The sequence below is a fragment of the Paralichthys olivaceus genome, chromosome 4 (genome assembly GCF_024713975.1).
Source record: "Paralichthys olivaceus isolate ysfri-2021 chromosome 4, ASM2471397v2, whole genome shotgun sequence".
Taxonomy (NCBI): Eukaryota; Metazoa; Chordata; class Actinopteri; order Pleuronectiformes; family Paralichthyidae; genus Paralichthys; species Paralichthys olivaceus.
The window spans coordinates 14,092,914-14,118,595 of NC_091096.1; the positions used below are offsets into that span (position 1 = coordinate 14,092,914).

Consider the following 25,682-nt stretch of genomic DNA (forward strand, 5'->3'; position numbering starts at 1 on the left):
GGGTGTGGTGCGGGTCAGAAAAGAAGCCATTACATATCTTGCGAGATGTGGCATTTTTCAAACTTTTCATTGATTGCTCAGAGAATATTTGATGGATCTTGATGAAAACATTTCAGGGACCTGATATCTATGAGTGTGTGCTATTTGGTGCAGATCCAAATAGAAATCTCGATCTAGTTGAATTTAAATGTAGTTTCATAAGGGGACGGCCCTGGTGTAGGTATACGTTCCACTAGTCTCTTTATATGCATTTGAAGAAATTTACTCGGGTCATTCGCACAAGTTCTGTAACTGAATGCAATTTTGAAGTACTTGTGTACATTTCAGTGTAACACTGCAGTATTCTTACTCCAGTTCACTTACTTAACAGATAGAATGACAAGTTACAGAACAGACAAGGACACAAAACCAGCTCATGAAGATCTGAGGGCTTTGCTAGTTTTAAAAAAACCAATGTAGATGACGTTCAGCTAACGCTAGAGGGCGACACAAGAAGCAGGGAACGCTTGAAGTCAGCGAAGAAGAGAATAGCGTTTACACGTGTGTCAGGAGCTCGCACGGATTTTCTTTCGGACTAACTGGAACAACTTCGTGTTTGTGGATCTTACAACGGAGCAAAGATGCCGAAGATCAGAGCGGAGAAGAAAAGCAGGCAGCACCAGGAAGTGAAGAACCAAGGTACGTCTCTAGGGGGGGGGGGGGGTTAGCATTAGCACGACAGCTAACACCACGGTCAGCTGCTGGGAGAACAGTCCAACCTTCTATTTACAGTCTGATCAAATTCATCTTCATCCTCATGAAACTAAACATTAGTTCACATCAAACTCCATAAACTAAAGGGAATTGTCACGTGCTGTCAATAAAGTTTGTTTACGTGTGTCAGTGACGCTCAGCACACGTTCCCAGTTTATTACAAAAAACATGATTTAAACTGACATTACAACAACATGCATACAACACACATACTACACACATACAACATACATACAACACACCTACAACACGCATACAACATACATACAACACACCTACAACACACATACAACAACATGCATACAACATGCATACAACAACATACATACAACAACATGCATATAACATACATACAACACACATACAACATACATACAACACACATCGTGTTCTTATCACTAACTCGTTAGTTAATGATAAACTGATTTACCATCAGTTGTTTTCTTTTGTGTTTAATGTAAATTTAATCCAAAAACAATCATTAACTGCAAGTGAAGACTACACAGTAATATTAATGAATTCAACTATTATTATAATTATTATAACTCACCACATAATGTAAACTGACTATTTAGAATTCCTGCTGACTTCTTCTGAAATGTGGTGGAGCTCATTGCCTGAAGTGTGTTTATAATGTAAGAGTATAATCTAATGTAGAAGTAGTTTGTTTACTGGACTTGTATAAATCCATTTCCTTCCTTCACTGTTGACACTGTCGTGTTTTCTGTCTGTTGCAGGGATCATGTTCAACACCGGCATCGGCCAGCACATCCTGAAGAATCCCCTGGTCGTCAATAGTATCATTGAGAAGGTGGGAGGCTGTTCTAATGCACTCTGCCACTGAGATGTGAATGTAAATGTTTCCCCACACAAGTGTGTCCACAGACACGTGAATTTATTTTCATTATACACAGTTTTCCTGATTCGTGTTTGTGTCTGAGCCGCTCTGTGTGTGTCCTGTGTTTCAGGCTGCTCTCAGGCCGACAGACGTGGTTCTGGAGGTGGGACCCGGTACTGGAAACATGACGGTGAAACTGCTGGAGAAAGCTAAGAAGGTGAGAGAGTCAGAGCGCTGCCATGCTCCAAGTCCTCGGGTCGAGACAGGAAAGTTGACTGCTGCATCACCGTGTGGTTTTATCCATGAACTGCTGTGAGCCCGTTTGAGAATGAAAAGCAGGAAAATGTCAAGTGAAAAAATTAACAGCAATCGAGTGAGTGTGTTGATGAGATCTCTGTGACACTGACGAACATGGCAACTTGGAAAGATGAGATAAAAGAGCCTTTGGTGATAAGGGCTGATGCGAACTTCTCAAACAAGTTGCTGGGATGGCAAAAAAGTCGTTAACATCGCAGCAGAAATGATGTCATGTCCTGACTCCTGACTGGTCCTGACATTGTCTTGTTTTTCTGAACGCGTCCAGACAACCTCCTGCTGCGTTCTTCATGTGTAATAGAGAAACTACAGAAAAAGTCTGGACCCATTCTTCAGAGTTCATGTCAGAAACATTCTCATTCACTTTATCGTCAGGGTTTACAACCTCCTCCATTATCTGTAGCTCTTCATTCCAAAGAGTCATTGATATTCCTGCAGGTGGTGGCCTGTGAGTTGGACGGCAGACTGGTGGCTGAGCTTCAGAAAAGAGTACAGTGCACGTGAGTGACGACATGATGTGTTTTTATGTGTTCGGGGGCCAGTAAGAATTTGTCAATATCAAACCTTTATGACATAACCACAAACTTAATTATAAATAACTATAAATCAATTTTGAATGTATATATAATGCAGAACTTGATTTTAGAAAATAATTTTTAACACAAAATGTAAAACATCTTTTCTGCATTGTTCTGTTGAAAGGCTCATATCTGCTGGTTTTTATCTGCCAACTGTAAATCAGTCGGGCTCTACACTGTGTATCTGCATGGTGGCTACAATTGAATAGAAATGAAAATGTAATCTAATGAAAGGACGTTGTTTTTATCCAACAGGCCCATGCAGACCAAGCTTCAAATATTAGTTGGAGATGTATTAAAAACAGATCTGCCTTTCTTCGACGTCTGTGTGGCTAATTTACCTTACCAGGTAAACACACGCTCTCCTCCTGCACACAGCTGATCTGATAATACGTCATTCACTGCACTTATCTAAATCTCTGCTTTTCTTTGTGCCGTGTGCAGATTTCATCACCGTTTGTCTTCAAGCTCCTGCTTCACCGACCTTTCTTCAGGTCAGAAAGTTAAAAGAAAAAAAGAAGAAGAATGTTTTGAACTCCTTTTATCCCATGTGCACGTTGAACACTCAGAGGCTCTTTTTCTTTCACTTCTGTTCAGGTGTGCCGTGTTGATGTTCCAGAGAGAGTTTGCCATGCGACTGGTCGCCGCACCTGGAGAGAAGCTGTACTGCCGCCTGTCCATCAACACACAGCTCCTGGCTCGTGTCGACCACCTCATGAAGGTCGGTGTGCACGTTGTTCGTCCAACGGCGACTCTGACACCACTCCATGATGACAGTGTCTTTGGAAGATTCTTTTTCATCTTGATTTTTCTGCTGTTGCAACAACTGTGACGCTCTGTTGATGTTTCCCCTTTAATCAGGTGGGGAAGAATAATTTCCGTCCTCCTCCAAAAGTGGAGTCTAGTGTCGTCAGGATAGAACCGAAAAATCCTCCCCCTCCAGTTAACTTCCAGGTAGAGTTTCTTAAGACTTCTCACACAAGTGCATTCATGGCAATGGTGGAAACACAACTACAACGGAAGTGAGCAACAATGAATATTAACAATGAAACAAGCGGAGTTACTGACTTTGGTCAAGTCAACTGTTGTTGACTGTTGGTGAAAACCCAGACAAGCCAGTGACCGCTTAAACTTTGATTCTCGTCTATTTGAGGTGTTACACGACGAGTGCGTTCTTCCTTTCTTGGTGCTCCAAGCACATGCACCGTAACACCCCAAAGGTACGGCCATCACATTGTAAGCTGTGACTGGCTTGTCTGGGTTTTCACACATGACGGCTGACGACCACAGTAAATAACTCTGCTTGTTTCATTGTCATCGTCTGTTGTGTTTCTGTTGTGTGGCTTTTTTGTATTTATGTATTTGTTCGATGACCTTAGTATTTAGAACAGGAGATGAAGTGTAGACGTCTAACACTGTGCTCTCCTCTCTCCTGTACAGGAGTGGGACGGCCTGGTCAGAATAGCTTTCGTGAGGAAGAACAAAACACTCAGTGCAGCTTTCAAGTGAGTAACTAACCGCCTGCTGCAGATGCTCCCACTCCACCTGCAGCCTGTTCTGTCAGAAGAACATATGGGGAAAACAACACCGTCAGTAATGTGGACTTATCATTTCCAGGTCGACTGCTGTGGAACAGCTGCTGGAAAAGAACTACCGAATCCACTGCTCTGTGCACAGTGTGGTGAGTGAACATCCCAGTACACAGCTCTGTCAGCCATGTTGGATTCTGACTAAAAACTGCCACTTATAACACACTTATAAGCAGGCCTGTCTGAATCTAGAGTCTTGTGCTTCACCTTGACAGGAAGTTCCGACAGACTTCAGCATCACCAAGAAGATCGAGAGCGTGTTGCAGGAGGTAGATTTCTGTGAGAAGAGAGCCAGGTCCATGGATATCGATGACTTCATGGTGTAAGTTCCTTCAAATCACTTTTTAATCTACCTGAAACTAAATGACTGATTTGACTTGTTTAATCGTGGGTATTTTTCTACATCCTCAGACTGCTGCACGCGTTCAACTCCGCAGGAATCCACTTTTCTTAAATGGTAGAGGAAAGTGAAGCTGTATGACTCCAGCCTTTATGATGGGGGGGTGAAGTTAGCAGTCCTGTGAGTGGGAAGAAAAGAGACTCTGACTTCTCGTTCTTCTTGTGGAGATTTGCTTGGAGGAACTGAATTTCCCACATTGAAACACTTGGATGAAATATACAAAGAATATGTAGAGGAAACATTTAAAGAGCTCATATTGAGTTTTTTACCTTCATGACTTTCACTGGGACAACTTTTGGCTGATGGAGGCTGTATAAGCTGTGTGTGTGCGTGAATTTGTCATCCATCAAAAATAATTTGTAATTATTCTAATCAAAAATCAGTCTGAACTTCTTCAAAACGGCCTTATTGGAGAAGGTGAGTATTGGAGCCACATTGAAGAGAAAAGGTTCAAGAGATTTCAAGAATTGAGTCATAATATTACTTGAATTATGTCATAATTTAATGAGTTTCAATTCCTGATATTTCAAGAAATGAAGAGAAGCAGTAAGGTAACTCGTGCTAAAGTTGATACTCCCTGTCCCTTTATACTTATATTTCTTATAATATTTTGTTTCTGTAGTATTATGACTATTCTCAATCTGAATGTTTTGTCACCTTTATGTGGCCCTAATACTCCGTACTGTACTCTGTTGTTTAATGCTGTATGAGCAGTAACTCACAATAAATTAAGATTGTCCACAAGTTATTATTGTTGTCACATTTTTTGTGTCCACATCACGTGACTCACTGAATTGTCAAGTCAGGGGCAGCAACTGTTGCTTGATATCTTATCAATTAATTAGTGCGTTTTGTGACGTCTTTGAGGGGCCATGTGTTTATGTTCATGATGTGGTTCAGTCTCCTCTTGCAGCCATTCAAATGTTTATTCCTGCTGAAGAATTAGATGCAGTTACCCGCTCTGGCCGCCAGAGGTTGTCAAGGCAGACTGTGACACATCAGTGTTTCCAATGAAACCCTTTCACAATAAAACTTTTTAATCAGGAGAGACTGTCCGACCTGGTGGAAATCACATCCCTATGAAAACAGTGTACATGTTTGTTTACAGTGAAGCAGCAGAACGACCCTGTCACTGCAACTGTCTGAAAACGTCTGAAGCATCGAGCTGCAGCTGCATCAACCTGTCAGGTAAGAGAGATACATAGCTACATCCATTTTCTGCAATTCACTTCAATGCATGACATCACATTGGTTTCTGTGTGAGCAGGGATGCATTTCTCACTTGAAGCAGGTAGCAACTGTCACCATGGATACTGACGCACATTGTTTCCCTAGCTGCTGTTGCTATGTGGTGTTTCTCTGTAAAACGACAACAAAGATGAGTACAATGGTACATGATAGCTTCTCAGTTCAAAGGTTAATGGAGGTCATTCAGTCCTTTGATTTGTATAATCTTTTTTCTTTTTCGAGTATGTTTTTTGAAGATAAGATGAAGGAGAAGAAAACAGTCCACATTTTCATTTGTAAAAAAAATACAACAGTGTCCAATATAAACACAAAAGACCTTATCAGGTAAAGAAGAAGAATGGACAGTCAACATGTGGATAGTTTTTTAGGTAACAGACGAGGGGCAGCAAAATCCTGTTAAACTGAGACTCTGCTCCTCAGTGAGAACCTTATTTTGTCAAGGTGAAGGTTGTCACTTATTTTCCTGAGCCACAGCCTGAAAGTAAGAACCTCCTTCCATAATATCACATTCATTCTTTGGCTGTAATCAAACCATACAAGCTCCTCTTAATGCAGATGTAACATCTACTGCATCAATTCATCATTATTCTCTGAAAGGCTGCGTTTGTTTTGTATTTAAGAGTCGTCAGATAACCTCTGATGTTGGTCGATCTTTGTGTGGATGATATCCACTCTCGGTCTTTAGTACAGAGCGAGATGATAGCTTCTAGTAGCCTACTGTCATATTCCTAAGACCATGAGCTTCTCCAATTGTGCCCCCCCCCCGGAACTGTGGCTACTGGAACTGCTTCCTTTCTACATGGTTGATTTGGCGTAATTCACTGGTTTCTTGAGTGTAGTGACAATTGAAGGTTTTGTGAAAAGTTATTTTAGTTCTTGCATTAGTTAATGGCAGGTTATCTTCCTTCAAATAGGTTTTATGAACTTGAACTGCGGGAACACTGTGACTCTTGTACTCAAACATGGCAGTAATCAGTATTTAGATTTGTATAATTAACTGACCCAAAAGCCTTTAAAATGAAGGGAATCTTTTATTACTTCATCCAGCATTACATCCAGTGCAAACACTGAGCAATATAACCAATGTTAGGTCAGGAGTCATCACTATTCATTTATTAATAGCAGGTTTTTCTAGTTTAGTTTTTATAACAAAGTGTTAAACAGGGGTGGAAAACATGTTTTACATTAAGTAAGAATGTTTTAAGTCAGTTACCAGATAGAATGCAATGGTACAAACTGAAGCATACTACGTGTAAAAAAAACCTCAGGGACACAAGGAAGGAAACACAAATGGGAATTAGCCTGACACTGCAGAAGGAAGGAAATGAAAGAAGAGATCGCTTATGAGATATGTCTTTCCAACTGAGGAGTCAAAGCATGAAATCTGAGCACAGTGGTGTACATACGCTATCACTGAGTGCACATGCAGAAATGTCAGCCAGGGGAAACCACATATTAAATACTGGTTTTCTGCAGTAAACCTTAAAAACATGACTGATGGAGATCTCTTCAGCCAGGTCAAAAAAAATATTCTGTTCAAAGAAAGTACAAAGAAGTATAAAAGAAAATAATTAAATAAGATGGGGGAGAGGAAACTAAAACATTCTTCATGAAAAAGAAGGAAAAACTATTTTCCTTGCTGAGTTTTCTTACAAGACCATAATGAGTTAGGAGCCAGTTCTGTTACAGGAGAGGGATCATGACAAATAAGAATCCTTGAGCCTGTCGATATATCAGAAAGTCCTTTTTTAATGTTTTCTCAAGGCTGCTCTTGACAGCAGGAGTTGTGCCAAACATCTAGTGGTTACTTTTCTGTATGTGCCACTTCAATCTCTTCAGCCTCCAGTCACTAAAGAGCACGTGGCCTCTTGGGATTGATCTGCTTACTGGCCTGCTCCTCCTCCTGGAGAGTAGAGCGGAATGACTTCACTTTATCTGTCGAAGAGAGGAAGAGACATTATCGTAAAACTGAAGTGATTCGTGTTTGTCGTAACAGGATGCATGGCATCAAATCATTCTCGACTGTAGTCATACCTCGGAGCTCGGTGAGGATTTCTATTTTCTGGTCTAGGATCTGCTCCAGCTGAGTGGCGTACGATTCCACATCATAATCCACCTCCTCTGTCATCTCCAGCAGCACCTTTTCATCCTCAAGCCAGCGGATCGACTCCTGCACACAGAGAAAGGTGCTTATTTAGTTAATAAAATTGAACCAGCAGCATAGAACTACTGCAGCTTTTACAAATGATCCCAGTGAGAGCTTTTCTAGAGAGAACATGTAAAAGTACAACTCCTTTCTTACATACAGTTTCAGTCCTGGTGTTTTATTTAAAAGTGGAAAGGTCCACACCAAAGAAGGTAGGTGTGAAAGCATCCTAAGTTCAGTGCTCTTACCTGGAAAACAGCTCGGTGGTCCTCCAGGACCTGGTCCTCCATCTCCACTAACTGAGACACGGCCTCATGGAAGGTAAATAGCTGGGGAGACACCTCCTCCTCCTGCAAAACATTTACACTGTGACTTCACTATCGAGAAAACTGAACATCTGACAGACATCTGGATTCCAGTGGACATTACTGACTATTCATTTCAGTTTCCTAATTGTCCATGAATCACTTATTTAGAATATGCTGTATACATGTTATATGACATGATGTTACATATAACTTGATATAAGATGAGATCCATACCCATAATCCTACTTACATTCTGCTCACAGAGCAGTTTGAGGTCGTCTCTCTGTGGCGAGATACTCAGCCACTGCTCGTCTAAAAGATCCAGCTGATTGACAGCGTTGATGTTAGGACGACCGCCCTCAATCACTTGGTTGGGGTCCACAGTCAGCTCCTTGACTCTGCAGAGAAAAGACAATGATCTGGTCAGGACAGAGTCTCCCCGTGGCGCAGACCCACTCTGAGCGGGGCTGCCGTTTGATTTAGAAGTGTCAACTGTCGGGTGAAAAGCGTTCACGAATAGCAAAGGATGACAGCATCATGACAGCAGTGAGATCATGCATGGGGAGAGATGACCGTGTTGGTCCTGTAAATGTTTATATAATTTCTGTGTCTATTTACTGTGGGAGGTTTGTCTGGTTCACCTGTACAATACAATCAATCCAACTCTGAGCCTCACCCAGCTAATAAGATATTAGCAACTTGGACCTGACCTGCAGGTAAGGCTGAATGAATCAGGACCATGTGAGAGGGATTACCTGCTCAGCATTTGATCCAAACAAAAGCTCATCCTTGATACTTTTACTTAATTGCTTCACAGTTTTCTGCTTCATCCTTCCTGAGCTTCAGAGGCAGTGTTCAACCTAGGAGCTTGCTGCTTTTAGCTTTGTGACCACACGGGTCAGACTTGCAGACCATGGATTATGACAGGAGCCGGGGGTCATCTGGTGGTGTATATTATTAATATAGATAAATATTCGACCCAAGCAAGCATGAGAAGAACGATATTCAGTGTTGAACACTGCCTCTAAAAGTCATCAAGGAATCATAAAGCCTCATGAAGTCCAGTTCTGAACTATCATGTATATATTCAGAGTGTCCCGCCCATTCAGGCCTCACCACTGATGATGTCACACAGAACAAATAAAATGGTTATGTTGTTCTTCAGGAGTCAGTGAAAAGAAAACAGTGAGGTCCACAGCTTATTTAAGATGGAAAAAAGAAATGAAAGCAAAGGAGGAGGTGGAAAAGTGTCACATCATGCATAGGAAGGATGAGACAACAGAGGAGGTTTTCCACAGTGAACTGATGAAGTGAATGAAAGCAAGGGAAATTAGACCATGGACGCGTATCATATTATCAAAACCTGAGGGGAGCGCATGCTTTGTGTGTGTGTGTGTGTGTGTATTCAGTGCTGTTCTTTGGGACGTTTTTGACCTGCTGGGAGAGGTAGCAGCAAAGTCATCGTACTCAAAGGTATTGGTGGGCGAAAGGTCAGGGCGGCTCCCCTGGCCGCCCTGGGAGAAGGGGATGTCCGACGGACTAATCCCAAACTCCTTCACTCTACACAGAGGCAAGAGCCCACAGACAAACAGAGGGCAGGAGAGAAGAGAGGGAAACAAAGCAGGACAAAGAGAAGTGAGAGGGGACACGAGAGTTAGAACTGAGACTAGGTAGAGGAACTCCAAGTAACATTTGTACAGCTAATTTGAATTGATACAAAAACCTCTGGGGATTATAGTAGAATCATAGGAGCTCAATTTCAAAATTTGTATTGGTTTCTGTGGCAAAGAGGCACTGTTGAAATCACTGTGGTAGCTATTCCCACCTGTTGGCGTAGCGTAGTGTGTTGAGTGTATTTTCACAGGATGTCATACCGGGAGAGATTGTTGCAATCTGTGAAGAGAGAAAAAGAGAGGATCATTAAGATTAATGTCACGTATGGCAGAGGTGAGACACCACGTTATTTATAAAAACAGAACTGACCATGCATGTGCGTGAATTTTCCCCAATGAAGGAGTCTCTAAGGACCTGGGTCAGCTTACTGGCTCTAAAGGGAGTGTGGGGCTTGTTGCGGCCAAGAGCCCTGATGCACTCCTGAATCATGAAAGGTGAAGAAAGTGTGATAATAAAAAAGAAAAAGGAAGCAATTTAGTGATTACGAAATAAAGTGAAATGCTGGAGTCTCTACCAAGAGAGCTACTCCCCTCCCCGCCTACAGACCTTCAGCGCCAGAAGGCTTTTGTTAATCTCAGCTCCCTCCAGACGTGTCTGGCGGTCAGCACTCGACGTGTCAGCCCCCCTCTCGTTTCCCGCGAGGTCGATGAGGGAGAACTTGCCATGCATCTTCCCCTTCCTCCGAAGAATTATCTGGAATACGGCGTGGCTGCGAGATGAATGAGCGTTGGCTGACGTCTGCCCTGATGTTCTAGGAGAGAGAGCAAGATAACAAAGATGAACATAAGGCAAACGAGAGCGAAAAAAAAAAGAACTGCAGGAGCCAGAAAAAAGTGCCATGAGCATAATTTACAGAGAATGTGACCATGGACGTCAAAGTTCATACAGGACAAAAATAAATGTTCCACAGTTATGATATGATCATAAGAATAAGTAGTGAACAAACACATGAATTCCGAGTCGTGAGATTGCACCACTAACAACTAGATTGCTTGGGTTTCTGTCATCATACCTGCAGCTGTTGCCCACTTCTATCAGTTTCAGGACATCCTCTGTGCACTTCACCTCCTTCTCCTGAAGCCCCAAAACTTGCACCTGCTGTTTTCCATCCTCCAGCACCCTCAGTTTGGCTTTACGATTCAGCAGGTCAAACACCTAAAGGTACACACAGCAAAAAAACAACAAAAACTAATGATTACATCTAGTGCTGTTGCGATTATCTGATACTGACTATAATTAAAGAAAATGTATAATTGATATTGGTGAGTTGAACATGGTGAATATTATTTATTAGGGTAGAATTAATAGGTAAAACTAAGTAGTGAGCAAAACTCATCTCTCTCTCTCTGTTAGAGCTCGATAATAAATAAAATTCAATTTTAAATAAAACCAATATGAATAATTCAAATGATTTAAGACATTAATAGGACAGTTGGTAAATCTATGATCGCTCTAACTGCCAGGGATCCAATTAGTACTTTATAGTATTTTGCTATTTAATTTTTTTGAGTAATTCATTTGCCGAAAAGAGGATCCTTTTTGTTTTAAAGATGACATTGACTGAAAGCACAGATATTGTGAGAATATCCTTAACATGAATAACACATCACTTGCCTTTCCACTGTAGATTTCAAAGAAGGTTGCATACACTTGTAGATCTAATTTCTTGTAGTTGGGTTTCTTCAACATGAGAAATACATCCCGAGCTGAAAGAAAAGAGAGATGAGAGATCTAAACATTTAACCTTAAATTATATTTGAACAACTTCACAACACTACACAACAAATTAGTTCCGAAAAAAAGGTTCACTGACTCACCAGCTAGCGCATAAATTCCTTTAGAGCAGTCTTGGTTCTTCCCAGAGAAATCTCCACCCATAGTCTAAAACACAGAACACAGAGCAAAATAAGTGAAGTGATATTTTGAAATTATAGGCAATAAAATCCTCATAGGAAAATTAGGTTTCATCCGTTGTAAGAAATGTGTTTTTTGGCTTTTCCTTGAATGTAACTCACATGTGTTTTTCCGCTGCCTGTTTGTCCGTAGGCAAAGCAAGTGGCCATGCCTCTCTCAAAGATGGTCTCCACTAGGGGTCTGGCAGTGAACCTGCAGTGAAACACAGAGCACACATCCATTCACTACTCCTCCTGCCAAAGGTATAACATCCAACCATTTTACACACAGACATGTTGATTAAAGTCATTACATCAGTTCTGTGAAAACTATGCATTATCCTCACACTGAATACTTGAGAGTGACTTGTGTCTGTAAGAACGAGCACATAAAATGGCTTGCTCTTATGACGTGCCGTGTTTGTCGTTACAAACCTGTAAACCATCTCGTTGGTGGTGCTGTCATCAAAAGCGTAGTCAAAGCGGAATGTCTGGTTTTCCAGGAAGCGAGTCAAGTCCACTTTTTGTTTAGGTTCATGCACCATCACCACATCTTTACTGGGGATGGTGATCACATCCAAATCCTTCATTGACAATTCTGCAAAACAGCAAAACAAAGACTTTCAATAATAATACTTATTAATTCTATTTTTTTAATGAACATGACATGTGACAGCTGCTCACAACGATAAAAAAAACGTACCTTTTTTGTTGAGTGGACGTTTCCTGACACAAACACATATTCTGTGCTCTTCAATCTGGTGAAACAGAGAAGGTCTATTAATAGTTTGTGACTGAGGGCAAACACACAACAACCAAGATGAAGAAGAAGAAACTGTCTACTCACCAAATCTGCTGTGGTCAGTGGCCGGTAGTCTAGATTGGCTCGGAACTCTCGGATCATGTACATGATCTCATAGTTAGGAATGGTCGTATCCACCTCCTGAAAAGAAAATGACAAGAGGGAGATGTATTCACTGATCAGAAAATCATCTAATGTCTTTCAGGATATTAGCTCAGGACCATGACTGATTAATGATCAAGATTCATCAAATAGATTCAGGGGGAGAAAGTTGAATGGTTGAATTGTACCTGAGCTCTCTTCTCCCTGAGCTCCTGTTGCTGAAGCCGACGCCTCTCTCTCTTCTCCTGCAGTTTCTCCACCTCTTTCACACAGTTCGACTTCCTCCTCGCTGCCATAAAGACAAGAGAGACTGTTACTATGCTCCCTTTCACTGCCAATATATCAGCTTCTCTTTCAAAAAATGCCTCTTTCTCTCTCATCCCTCTTCCAATCCATTTCTTCTTTTTCCTCAGTGTTCACACTTGACGTGAGCAGCATCTTTCTCTCACTGCATCTTTCCTTTCTCTCATGTGGCCTTCGCTCAAACAGAAGGGGAAAACCTTGGCCTATTTCCAACTAAAGTAGAACAGTGATAGTATTCAAGCACAGACCAGGATGCAGAGTCTTGCACACAGTGGCCCTAGTATAACAGTAGCTGTTTTCTCTACATAACAAAAGGCCTTTACAATGTGCTCAAAACATGCTCTCTCATGTTTTGAGCACATTGTGCATGCACACAACTGGACCAGAGGACTTGCTGGATAAGATATGTGCTTTGAGGCAAGTCAGTCAGGTCCAGCTCTGTTTCATATTATGTGTAATAACTAAGTGGACCTGACAAGCTCCAGATAGCCAAGCTATCTTTATTAAACTGCAACAAACCTGCAAAGCTGACAGTAGACAAGCCACGTTTGTCATCCGTCACCGGGACAATAAACAGACAAACATTTTACTGCAAATTTTTGGACTTGTGAAGATCTCTATTTTAAATGAAGTGCAGAAAATTGTTCAACCATCCATCAACCAGAGGATTATTTCAAATTTCCCAGCACAGAACACCCACAGATTAGTATTAATTCAGGTCAACCTCTTAGTAAATGCAATAAGAAAACACAAGTTAGCAAAAGTGTGAGTAAGCCCTCTCTGACTCTTTAAAGGGATAGTTCACTGAAAAATGAAGATTCCCTCTATCATTATGACAGAAGTGTTTTGTGGACTCAAACACTTCCCCCCCTCCTTCATAGGCATAGTGGTGAGTAGATGAGGAAATTTTCATTTTTCTGTGTACTATCCCTTTAAGATTTCATAACGATCAGTGTCATCTGATAAGTCATGTCCCAATGCTACAGCCCAGCTTCCCTTTGCAAAGGCAGACCAAAGCCTGCTGGCACCAGTCACTGAGAACCTAGACTACCAGAGCATAGGGATTAATAATTTGCTCTAATCTGGGAGGAGTAGATGAGCTGGGTCAGCACCGGGACACAGCTCTACAACAGGGTGGCAGCATCATCACTAGTTAAGGGTTATTAAGTTATAGAGGCAGTCGGAGGGGCAGCTGAGGGGATGAGGAGGGGGAACAAGGTGTTTCCCTCCTTCTCCTCTTTGTTCATCAAATGACAGTGAGCATGTGGAAGGAACGGAGGATAAAGAAAAAGGTCATTGTTGTCATCTGAGCCTGGAGGAGCATCACAGAGTGCCACAGGCTTTTCCACATTGGGCTTGTGTGTGACTCAGCAGAAATCAGACGGATAAAAGACACACAGTCAAACAGCAGCACAAATCTTTTTTTTACTCCTTGTCTAATACCCAGAAAGCCTGTCTGCTGGATGGATTTGTTGTGCTACTTCACCACCACACCACAGAATAGTATCTGGCAGACATTTTGGGTGTACAATCTTCTGAGGACTAGATGACTCTCAGATTCTATTGGGAACTCTATTAAAATCACCATGAAGCACTTAAGGCAGGGGAAACATGCAGGTGATACATACAAAGCTGTCCAGACTCCTTTCTGGATATCAGGTGATGTGAGGACTCTGTGACATGTAGTCAACAAAAACACGACATTAAGAAAGTGATGTTTGTTTCTGCAGGTGGCCTAGAATCAAATGATCCAATCCTTCATAAAAAAATAAACAAAAAAAACAGTATTGATTTGATGATGTTACCATTCTGTAGTTGCTGTTGAGTCTGAGCTTGATTGAGCTGAGCAGGCTGCTGTGATGGAGGCGGTGGCGCCTGCTCTGGTTGCGGAGGCTGCTGGGGTCTTGCCCGGGTCGGAATCACTGAAAACACAAAACCACAAAAATTAAGAACAAGCACGTTTGACTCATATGCTCCTAAAACAACACTTGTAAGTTGAAAAAGAACCCTCCGTTTTCAATATAATATTCAAACAACTTCAAACGTGTTTGTCCACAGTTGACTTCAACCCAAAAGTTGCAACTCAATGTGTTGAGGGCTACAAGCAGCACTGTGGGGGCCCGAGCACTTGTGATCTCAGGACCTGATGCGGCCACGGAGGGAGGGCAAACAGGGACCAGATGAAACGGCTCCGTGTTGCGTGTGTTTTGTGCATCATGGGAAGGATAAACCCGCCACTACCTGCAACCCTCACGCGGTGCTAGACCACGCCCACGACATCAAGTGTTGACCACATGGTGAAGATTTAATGTAAATCGAAGTGGTAAAAGAGTCTTACTTTTTTTGGCAGTAGGTGGTGCTATCACTATCAATACAAACAAACGAATAGATCTGATTAGGTCAAAAACACTCTTGTGTCTCCAGATCGTATAAATCTTTGTAACATTAAAGCAAACTAAACAAATAATTACTTGCTTAATTAATCCTTTGAAGTGTTTGAATGGGTGGAGTTAAATAGTAAGTCACAAATAAGTGTTATTACTGTAGATTAAAGGTTTAGTTTGTCAGATTTAAGTGAATGGAATCTATTCGCAGAAATTGAATTTACAATAATACTAGTAATGTTTTCACAGGTGTCTTACATCTTTATTGTACAAATTGTTTTTACCCTAGAATGAGCCCTTTATATACTTTATATTTACATCAGGAGCGGGTCCTCTCTACGGAAGCCGCCTTGTTTTTTTTACAGTAGCCCAGACTGGTCAAACTAAACACCTTTTGAGTTTTAATGACAAATGAAGGCGAACACAAGTTCTTTCATGTTTGGAAGAGGAGAATGAAGTGAGGGGTATTCAGCTGCAATATGCAACTTCACCACTAGATGTCACAAAATTCTTCACACAGAACCTTTAACATATTCAGAGTAATCACCTGAATAACTAAACATAACAGTGCAGTAAATCGAAGAAAAGACCATAAGAGCTGATACATTTTCCGCTGTACCGTGCAGAACTGAGGGAAAAAGAGAATGAAGAGAAGAGCAGACAAGAACGGCAGAAGATGAAAGAAATGTTCATCAACTGAGGGTGAATGAGTGCTGCGCAGAACTGGATGCAATGAAAGCAAAGTTAAAACTGACTGAATAGTTGTGAGTATTTAAACAGCAAAGTTTAAAAGGTAACAGAGGACGCAGCAAAAATACAAACGGATATGCAAGAATCACCTTATTTATATCAATGAGTATAGGCTCAATAACAGCAACTCTCTATAATGCAAAACAGTTCAACTTCTCTAAAAACTCTTCAAAATAGCTGTTCTTAAAATTAAGTTAATTTTACTTGATAAACTTACAAATGACTTTGTGTGACAGAGGGACAACCAGTCATAAAGGATTGTCATATAGCATGTTTAAAATGTGTGAAATATTGTGAATGAATTCTCAGAATAATCTGATCATATTGGTCACAGATATTTTTTAAAGCATTGATCATTTGAGTTATATATCATGAGAATAATTTAACAAACAAACCTCTATTATCCTTGGACGGAGTGTCATTCTTATTTGGTGCTATCGTCCGACGGTTCTGCAGGAGAAAACACAAGCCACAGCAAGATATTGTAGGACAAGAGGTTTAGTGAAAAGTAAATCCTAATTTCACTGTTACACAGTTCATTCCTGCTCAGGACCTGAAGGAGGAAACATTATTTTTCTTATGTGCCGCTGTTATGTCGAGATACAGAAATAGACGAGCCCTGAGACTCAGATTAGTGCTGAGTACAGAGACCCCTTCTATTGACACAGCTCATGCATGAATCTCAAAGTATCTTTTACAAAAGTCATAAGAGCAGCACACAAACATATAGAGCATATAAACTACCAGGCTAGAGGTTTAGAGGGTTTATTTAAATGCACATCATTAATCGATGTTTCTGTGATTAGGGCAAAGATTTTAAAAAACAAGCAATAATGGAATCTTTTTGTTGAAGTCTTTTCTACTCCTTTGTTCGTTTTTTGTTGAATTAAATTTAATAGGACTTCATAGTTCAAAGTTCATCCCAGAGGTCTCACAAATTCAATGCACTTGCAAGTTGCTTCGCTTTTTTGCAGATCCCCACTTCTGACCAATTAAACAGCACATTAGTTGTATAACTGATTTTATTGATACTTAAGCCACATCATTTCATTTGACATGGAAACATATGAAATAATACCATACAAGAGGTTGAATCACAAGTGCAATATTTAACAAAACAATCACTTTGATTACATGGTAATATGCAGTCGCTCTAATCTTCTGTGTACTTCACACAGTGTACTGAACAGGACCAATTAGCTGGTTACCTTGAAGGATCCAGGTTCTATATTAAGGTCTAACTGCAGCCTCATTACTACCTGAGTAAGCCTGAGCACTTAAGATGCCCTCTTGCTTTCATGTGGAGCCAGACACTCAAATCACAAAGAAAAAGAGTTACGGTTATATTTAAACATCTAAAAATCATACTTTGGACGGATTTGTTACGGTTGCTGACAGATAAGGTGGGGCACTGGTACTCACCTTTGCAATTTTGTTGATCTTCACACATGTGGGTGTTGGTGGGGGTGGAGTCTCTGGACTAGGGGCAATCTCTTCATCTGGAGCCACATCTGGGTTAAGTGCAAATATACTCTCCAAGTCAATCTATCCAGAAACACAGGGGCATTGATGTTAAAGTCACCTGATTACATGTATGTTAATAAATGTAACAACACAATAGGATCAACTCTAGGTAGTGAATAACCTGCACATAGTTCACTTCTGCCAAGTGATATGTAAACAAAGGCTTTAGGATCACAGCTTAAGCAGTAACCTGTGATTTGTATTTTATATTTGTGATAAATTGACACTGAATGGTTTAATGTTATAATCTCTGTCTGCCCTTTAAACCCGGCATCTGTCATTTTTGTAGAGAATTATTTTCATTTTTAAATAAAACAACTTTTTGGCTGATTAGCCTCAAAGAAGCTGAATTATATACACCAGATTTAATAGTGTACACATTTAAAACAGGGGTTATCAGTTTTTACAGGAGCTGCAGTTTTGAATTGCGGAGGAAAGACAAACATTAGTTGGACAATCACAATCCAATAACTTTAATATTGACTGGACAAAACCCAATTCTATCCACAGATAAGAAATTGCACATTAGTAGTTCATGAGTGTGTATTACTTGTTAGAGCTATAAAAGCCATCCTTCAAGACTAAAAGGGTCAAGTCTTTGATGTTAAAAGGCAAAGAATATAATGTTTTTGCATTCAAGCTTTTGTGGCCTAAATATTGTTCCTAAATTAACAACCATATCAATATCTAATGTTAACATTACAAAGTACTGGTTTTACTGAATATTTATTTCACTGTACGAAAGACTGGAACAACAGAATATAAACCTGTAACAACTTCATAAGAGAAGGTCAATTTATATACTGATTTGTAATACAGAAATAATACAATAAAGCTAATTAGGGGACTAGTGGGATATACTGTTGATTATACAGCGTATGATCAGAGTAAAAGTCTGTGTTGGCTCACAGAGGGTGCAACGTCTGGAAGGACTGTCATACAGGCAAATTGTTTGCAGCTTCTGAATCACTCTGGATGCATTATTCATTGCTTTGGACAATAAAGGAACATGCTGCTGCTCCTGGTGTTTTGAGTGATCGTGAATGGTGGCTTACTTCTTTCCCTTTTGTGTCTCCATTTTCTATCCACTCCACTGTGACACTCTCGTTGTCCTCATTCAGCGAGGTCACCATCGCCTGGTGTATACGTCCTGTGGAAGTGTCATATAGAGGAGACGCAAACATTAGAAGACTAATGAAGAATAACACTAAAGCAATGAAGGCAGTGCTTACTAAAACCCAAACCTACTCTTTTGGTTCTGACCATGATCTTTGATAATGACCTGTTGGAGAAAACCAATGATAATGGAGACAAGCACAGCTGCTGCTTCTTCTTCAGTGTGCTTCTGTCCGCCTCTCTGTCTGCAGTGTAATAACACCAGCTGTAAAGAACCTGCTCAGCCCTCCTATCTTTGTCTATGAGGATCTGACTGTGCGCAGTAAATTCCCAGCACAATCCAGGGAAACGCCATGTTCCTGTCTCCATTATTCATAGACACACAGTGGCAAAGATACTTTCAATGTTCTTGACTGCTCAACATTTGACTGATTTACCTTACAGTGGTTTTACACCGGCAAAATGCAGCAAAGCAAATCCAGTGACTTAAAACAGGGAGAGCTCGGAAAAAACATGCATTTTAAGATCCAGACATTTTGACTTAAAGGGTAGATCTATCTCATTCTAAATAATACATTTTTATCAGCTGAAGATGCAAATTAATATCGGATCAAAAGCATCCTCATCAGTATTTCAACAGTATCATGAGATTTCCATAAGTGCTGGCTGTCAGCCCAAAGGCCAGACATCAAAACATTACCAGCCAAATACAGTCTTACTGTTACTGATTTTTAACTATACATTTTTACTATAACCTGCATGATTTTAGTTATCAGACATCTGGATCTTCAGTTATCAGAGAAACAGACTTAACTAAGTCTGCTTACACAGATATAACTTATTTCAAACAAACCCTAAGTAATGTCAGCTGCTAGGGGTCTCTCAATACAAACAATGGAGGGAAAAAACAGCTGACTTGCAAACTAGCTAGCAGTGTGTCCATCATACATCGTTTGCCCCGGAAGTTATAGCAGAGACAGGAGAAGCCACATGTTAAACAGATATGATGCAATTAAAAGGCGACCAAGTCAATTTTAGACATATTCATAGGGCTATAACATAGGGGCGACTTATCAAAAAGGTGTTGTGCAACTTAACATTAACTGTCCCAGTCTCTAATTCTACACCAGTCTTCCACAAGATTATCCCTTCTTTGGTGCAAGGTTTGGAGAGCACCAGTCAAAAATCTTTGATCGGTGCTCATGTTGGATGGAGATCTAATGGCTGTGAGTGTGAAGCCTTAATCATTTGTTTCATATCATTGTCATACTTAAACCTATTGAGTCATCATTTTTGCCCTATGTGAAGAGACCTGTATTTATTATGATGCCCCAGTTATTTATTAAAGTTTTTCTCTATGATTTGTCACATGTCTAACTGTGCATGTAACTTTTAGTATACTTCAGTAACTACTGTGCTGACATGTGTAAGGTCTGGGCTGTAAAAAGTCATCTATAAATGATACCAGTTTAAATCAGAATTACAAACTGATCAACTAGGTTGCAGAAAAAGCCACTGAGACAAAAGGCGTGTGGCGCTTGGTGTCACACCTCTACTTAAGGAGCATTGAAAGCACGTCATGCTCACTGCATAGTCACTGCAACACTCAAGAGGATTTACAAGGCCCTCGAAATCACTACTGCTTCCTGTTAAAGGTATCTACTAGCAGTAAAAAAATGGTACGTGTGACTGGTTAATTTAGTTTATGTCAGTGTTTCAGTTTGACCACATCCTTCTTGTGGGCTCATAGAGACCAGACTGCTCTGATCAGAAATAGTAATAGATAATAATAGAGTTACAGCAGCTCAGTGAGAATTTCTTCCATTACACGTACAGAACCAGGAAAACTCTCCTTGTTCCACATATTCAGGAAAAGTTAAGTTTTTTAAAATACATTTCGAAGAAAGTCTAATCCTCAAGTATACAATAAATTGTCCATTCTATGGAAAGGATAGATGACAAAAGAATCAAATTACAACAGTAAACCAGCAGCTGGACACAAATAAATGTTGCATGAGGCTCAGTTGTTCTTCCCAACTATGCTGACTTAGCAAGATGTTTGTCGTATCACCCAGCACACAGTGGCCTCCTGTTTGTGGAGAACTTCATCTCTGCTATATATAGAAACCAGCGTGTCATGACATAATGACCTCAATAATGGGCAGGAATACAAATAGTGGTCGACATCTTGTCAAATGCTAAACTAAACATCAGCAGGCTTACAAGTTGGCTGCTTGTGGAAGTGCGCAAATGTTAATATACAGCCTGAGAATGAAGACCAAAACCACAACAACAGATAAACAACAATTGGTTTGTAACACGCCTTTCTAATCTGTTGCTGCCAGCGGCCCCAAGAGATTGAAGACACAGAAGTGAGATCTACATTTCCACCAAAACAGTGTTTTAATTGTTAGATCAACATACTGCCTCCACACAGGGTGTGATACTGAAAAATGTGTGATGATGGATTAAACGATGAATATGTTTTTTTCCTCAATCTACTACATTCATTAATAAAATGGATTAAATAATGACAATTATTACTCCAAAATCAAATAACAACAATGCATATTCAGTAAAAAACGATTTGCCTAAAAGGCAGAGGAATTGGTAATTATAACTGATGTGATTTAAACGTTGTCAGCATTTTTGCCAAATAATGATTCCATCATTAAACATTTCAGCAAACAAGATCCAGGGCAAACTTAGATTAACTCTGAGATCAGTAAGGTCCACATGCATGCCTCTTCCTCACATTCAGAGGTTATACTGTACAGCTACATGATATGAAATACTAAGTCACATATGGTGTGTCTTACAGCAAATGATGTGCTGATATCCTGTAACTGAATTCACTGTCCCTGTGTCCCACTTTAATACTAAAACCTGGCTGATTGGGTACGCTGACACCTCCCAGGAGCTGAAGGGGCTTAAAAGGGGTGCTTCAAGCTCTGTTAAGCCAGAGGAACAAACAAAGCTTTCAAAGCAACAGTTTCACTACGAAAGTTAAGGGACCCATTAATGTAACCATGTCAACATGTCACAGATGCACATAGCAGGTTGGTGGCCCATGCCTCTCTAGTAGCTAATATCAAAGGAACTAGTATATTTCACATAAAAATGAATGCCCAATAACATCATTTCAGAGATGACAGAGAATGTCTTATCATAATTAAAAAGTGGATGAACACTGCATTGCGATGAGGGATAAGCAGTGACTGCACGTCGTCTACTGAACAGCAAAAGATTATTCTCTTTGAGATCTTGCTCTCATCAGGACTGACTGTGAAAGGGGAAAAAATGCAGAGGGAGCGAGAGTGAGTCCTGGCTGAATCAAGTGAGCTGCCTACAACAGATGGGGTGGTGGCTAATAGTCAGAATCCCCCCCCCCCCCCCCCCACACACACACACACACCGACACCCACACACACACACACCCAGAGTGAGGGCAATCCCTGCTCTGGATGCAACACCAGACAGCAGGGAATCAGACAGACAGCACCACTTCCCTCCCTGGACCTGCTGAGCGTTTCCTTCACATCAACCCCCCCCCCCCCCCCCCCCCCCCTTCCCACCCTCCCTGGTCTCCGGATTTGGGATGAGGGCATTAAGAACAGAATGAACATCAACCAGTACAATATTTAAAAATACACTTGCTATGCAAATTGTTTACTTTGAAGTATGTTGATGAAACAAGTATTTGATTATTGCAAAATACTCTCACTAGGTGAAGCCTAATTCAGGAAGGCCCGGCAGGAATGATGTAAGCTTCTCACTCTTCTTTTGGCTGCCCGGCCCTGAAGCAAAGCTCAATAACAACACAGGACTGGTAGAATAAAGCAGGCATTCACACAAGAGTCATATACAAATAGCCAGCTCTCCCTTTCGTGGTGTACTCCTCAGTTTAGCCTTCAAATAAAGTGACCTACAAGTCACTAAAGTACCTCCATAAAAAACCCAGAGCCATGGTCACTCCATACACCTTGGATAGCTTATCTTATCTTGGTTTGGGTTTACATTATCAAAAATGACTATTGATTTATTAAAAGGGCCGACCTTGTCCAAGAAAGGTTGTACTGTCAATAAATAGTATCATCAGTCATTATCTAGAAAACCAATGTAACTAACTTGGGATAGTACAGTGCATGATCCAGTAACTACATCGCTCACAGTAATGATAGTAGAACTGGTCTCATGTTTAATGTCTATTTTATATGAAATAAGCTGAAAATGAGCCTAAAACTGTGGTCTTTGATTCTCCTTTTTGATATCTGATGTTATTCATGATTATTGGAATTGTGTCCTTGTTGTGTTGTTGTTTTTAATCAACTCTTCGTGGTGTGTATGTCTCCATTGTGAATGTTTCATGTTCCCAGGTCTCTCTTGGAAAATGGATTGGAAATCTCTTTGAGATGAATGAATAAAATATCATAAAATTAAAAAAAAAACGTCTGTCTGTGGTGTTGCCACAGGATGTGAAATGTACAGGGCGTTTAATAACATGTCTTCCATAACTATCGTTCGTTCAGTTAGCTGAATTTACGGATTGAACAGGGTGGAATTTAATGTCAAAAAGCAAACTCCTGGGTCGTGAATGGGTTTCATGAGGCGTTGATTAGCTTCTATATATCATAAAGCCGGTTGGTAACATTAGCTAGCGTTAGCTATTAAGCTAATCACAACGAAGGTTGCTCTCCATCGAAGCAGCTGACGTTAAGCTAACTTGCTTAGCAATTGCGCTAGCATTGCCAGTGTGAAATTGTAATCACTTGTTAGAATAGCTAATTTGAGTTGAGGCGCTGTACGCGGGTAGAGACGTTTTCATTTTAGCTCGGTTCATTTCTCATCGCTCGCGTTGACTGTTACGATTTGAATTAACAGCTAGCGGCTAATGTGTGTTGAATTCGCAATGCAGCTAGCTAACAAAGGTGGAGGCTCATTCAAATGCTCTGGCCATGTTGAAGCACTCCGCCCTGACAGCTTCTCCGTGCGGCTAACGTCAGCGTCACGCTCCGCAGTGAGGATCGTCGGTTGCTGGATTCAACAGCACCGCAGCAACAAAGATCCCCGGACAACTTGCTCAGCGCGACGGGGACAAAATCGACAGGATGAAACTTACCATCACTGCGCTTTATCTCCACATAAGTGCCGACCACAATCTTCCCAAAGGCCGACGCCATTCTACATTACTTAAACAAATAACAGGAACAGGACCGACGACTTATTGCGAGTCGAGGAGAAGCGGCTTCTTGTGTTTAGTGTTTGGCTGAAGAGGAAGATGCAGCAGCAGCAGTAGAAAGGAGCTAGCATTACGTAGCTAATAGCTTAGCGTTTCCGGTCGTGCCTGCAGTTTTCAAAATAAAACCAAGAAAGGAAAGAAAAATCATCCTTGTGTGAATTAAAATATGACATAACTCATCACAACTACAAGTAGTTTATATGGTATATGATCATTCAAACGTGAATTAATTAATCAACTTATTGATTTTTAATATCTATGATGCCAGTGTGGGGGTGTGAGTACATTTACTCAGTTGTATACACTTAAGGTGCAGTGTGTAAGATTTGCAGAAATTGGCAGAAATTGATTATGAAATAATCGTAGTGACGTTTTTACTAGAGTGCAATCATCTAAATTGTACGAATTGTTGTTTTCTTCACCTTAGATTGGGACATTGATAGTACTTCAGCTTAAGTACACATTTTAATGCATGGCCTTTCCTTGTAAAATGGAGGGTTTGCACTGTGATATTGCTCCTGAATTAAAGGATCCTAATGGTTCATCCACCATTTTATGGTACAATATTTCCTATTTATCAGTGTGTAATTGTCACTCTAACTGTATGTTGTATGATGTTTTACACCAGGTGGCACCAAAGCTCTAAAGATCCAAAAATGAGTCCCAAAGCCCAGAAAACAGCCTCACCAGCATTCTGCTGGTGAGCCCCCAACATTATTGCTCTGAAAAGTTGGGATGGGAGCCTAGTATGTTTCATGGTTTATGGGATGTTTCTCTCATGAAAACTACATCTATTCATTTATTTCATATATTCTAATTATAGGACATATCAAATTGTTAGTTTTATTCAATAATTTAATTAAAATTTGTAATTGTTTGATCTGAGCTGTCTGAGCCAGTTACATTGTGCTCGACCAAAAATGGGATGTCTGGATTGTTTATTTTCTTGTTTAAGTATTCTTTAAAATTCTGCCTCTGGTGTTTCCTTGTTGCTGCTTATGTTTCTGCAGGGACTTTTTGCCTCTTTTCCACAGTGTGTTTGTGTGTAAGTATGTGTGTGTGAAGCCCAGAAAAACAATACCAACAGCCAGCCAAACTGTTGGGATTTACATGACTAAGGTGGACTGTTAGTGGAAAGACTGAGTCACAAATAGATCAAGGGTCATTGTGGGTGATAATATGACTTACCTCTTAATTTAGAATCAGAATCAGAATCAGAATCAGAATTCTTTTATTTGCCAAGTATGTTTGCACATACAGGAAATTGCCTTGGTGTCATTGGTGCACTACTTATGTACATAAAACAACAATATAAAATAACAACAATATGTAAGAAATTGAATAAAATAAAATAGAATAAAATAAAATAAAATAAAATAAAGAATATACATATATACATTAACAGATTAACAGGGTAAACTGTTCCCAGAGCATTATTGACCCCTCCATTTACAAAAGAACAGATCAAAAACGTCCTTTATTCCACAAGCTGTGAACTTTTTTAACATGCTCAAAATCAAGGTGTCCCGCTGGCCTGGTCCAAATTTCCACTTTGTAGATCCAGAGCTGCTTAAGGTGCAATATAAGTTTAAGTGTAGGTGCAGTTTATGTCTATTAATGTTTTGTATTATGTTGGTGTCTGTAAAAAGCCCTGTGATTATTCTCTGCAAACCAAGTCTTCAAACACAAATTTGCATTTTTACTGGGACAAATCCTGAGTC

General features: G+C 40.4%; 2 protein-coding genes across 5 annotated transcripts; one reads left to right on the plus strand and one right to left on the minus strand.

Annotated features, from left to right (window-relative positions):
- The first annotated feature begins 484 nt into the window (after positions 1–484).
- On the plus strand, positions 485–5,221 carry dimt1l (DIM1 dimethyladenosine transferase 1-like (S. cerevisiae)). Its single transcript, XM_069523864.1, has 12 exons — positions 485–678; positions 1,491–1,564; positions 1,722–1,808; positions 2,345–2,406; positions 2,740–2,833; positions 2,929–2,978; positions 3,082–3,205; positions 3,346–3,438; positions 3,925–3,989; positions 4,102–4,165; positions 4,289–4,395; positions 4,485–5,221. The coding sequence occupies exons 1-12, from the start codon at positions 621–623 to the stop codon at positions 4,525–4,527; spliced, it is 921 nt and encodes a 306-aa protein (XP_069379965.1). The 5' UTR covers positions 485–620; the 3' UTR covers positions 4,528–5,221.
- Positions 5,222–6,732: 1,511 nt separating this feature from the next.
- Positions 6,733–24,058, minus strand: LOC109638192 (kinesin-like protein KIF2A). Of its 4 annotated transcripts, XM_020101052.2 has the most exons (22): positions 23,842–24,058; positions 18,662–18,756; positions 17,505–17,627; positions 16,478–16,532; positions 14,754–14,870; positions 14,577–14,621; positions 12,834–12,934; positions 12,589–12,684; positions 12,445–12,499; positions 12,177–12,339; positions 11,865–11,955; positions 11,667–11,730; positions 11,464–11,555; positions 10,862–11,004; positions 10,396–10,600; positions 10,159–10,269; positions 10,001–10,068; positions 9,610–9,735; positions 8,426–8,573; positions 8,116–8,217; positions 7,756–7,891; positions 6,733–7,656 (listed from the first exon to the last, which is right to left on the minus strand). In XM_020101052.2, exons 1-22 carry the CDS (start codon positions 23,900–23,902, stop codon positions 7,571–7,573), a joined length of 2,283 nt encoding a protein of 760 aa, XP_019956611.1. In that variant the 5' UTR covers positions 23,903–24,058; the 3' UTR covers positions 6,733–7,570. The 4 variants fall into 4 exon arrangements, with proteins under 4 accessions (XP_019956611.1, XP_019956612.1, XP_019956613.1 ...); XM_020101053.2 differs by lacking the exon at positions 14,577–14,621; XM_020101054.2 differs by lacking the exon at positions 9,610–9,735.
- Positions 24,059–25,682: the final 1,624 nt, after the last annotated feature.

What these genes read in the sequence shown, in the direction of transcription:
- dimt1l (XM_069523864.1), top strand. Translation starts at nt 621, where the DNA reads ATGCCGAAGATCAGAGCGGAGAAGAAAAGCAGGCAGCACCAGGAAGTG. An exon ending in CCAGGAAGTGAAGAACCAAG is followed by an intron (nt 679 to 1,490) that starts GTACGTCTCTAG and finishes TGTCTGTTGCAG; the next exon opens with GGATCATGTTCAACACCGGC. An exon ending in TCAATAGTATCATTGAGAAG is followed by an intron (nt 1,565 to 1,721) that starts GTGGGAGGCTGT and finishes CCTGTGTTTCAG; the next exon opens with GCTGCTCTCAGGCCGACAGA.
- LOC109638192 (XM_020101052.2), bottom strand. Translation starts at nt 23,902, where the DNA reads ATGGCGTCGGCCTTTGGGAAGATTGTGGTCGGCACTTATGTGGAGATA. An exon ending in ACACTACGCTACGCCAACAG is followed by an intron (nt 9,736 to 10,000) that starts GTGGGAATAGCT and finishes GCCTCTGTGTAG; the next exon opens with AGTGAAGGAGTTTGGGATTA. An exon ending in AACTGCTCTGTGAGCAGAAT is followed by an intron (nt 8,218 to 8,425) that starts GTAAGTAGGATT and finishes AATGTTTTGCAG; the next exon opens with GAGGAGGAGGTGTCTCCCCA.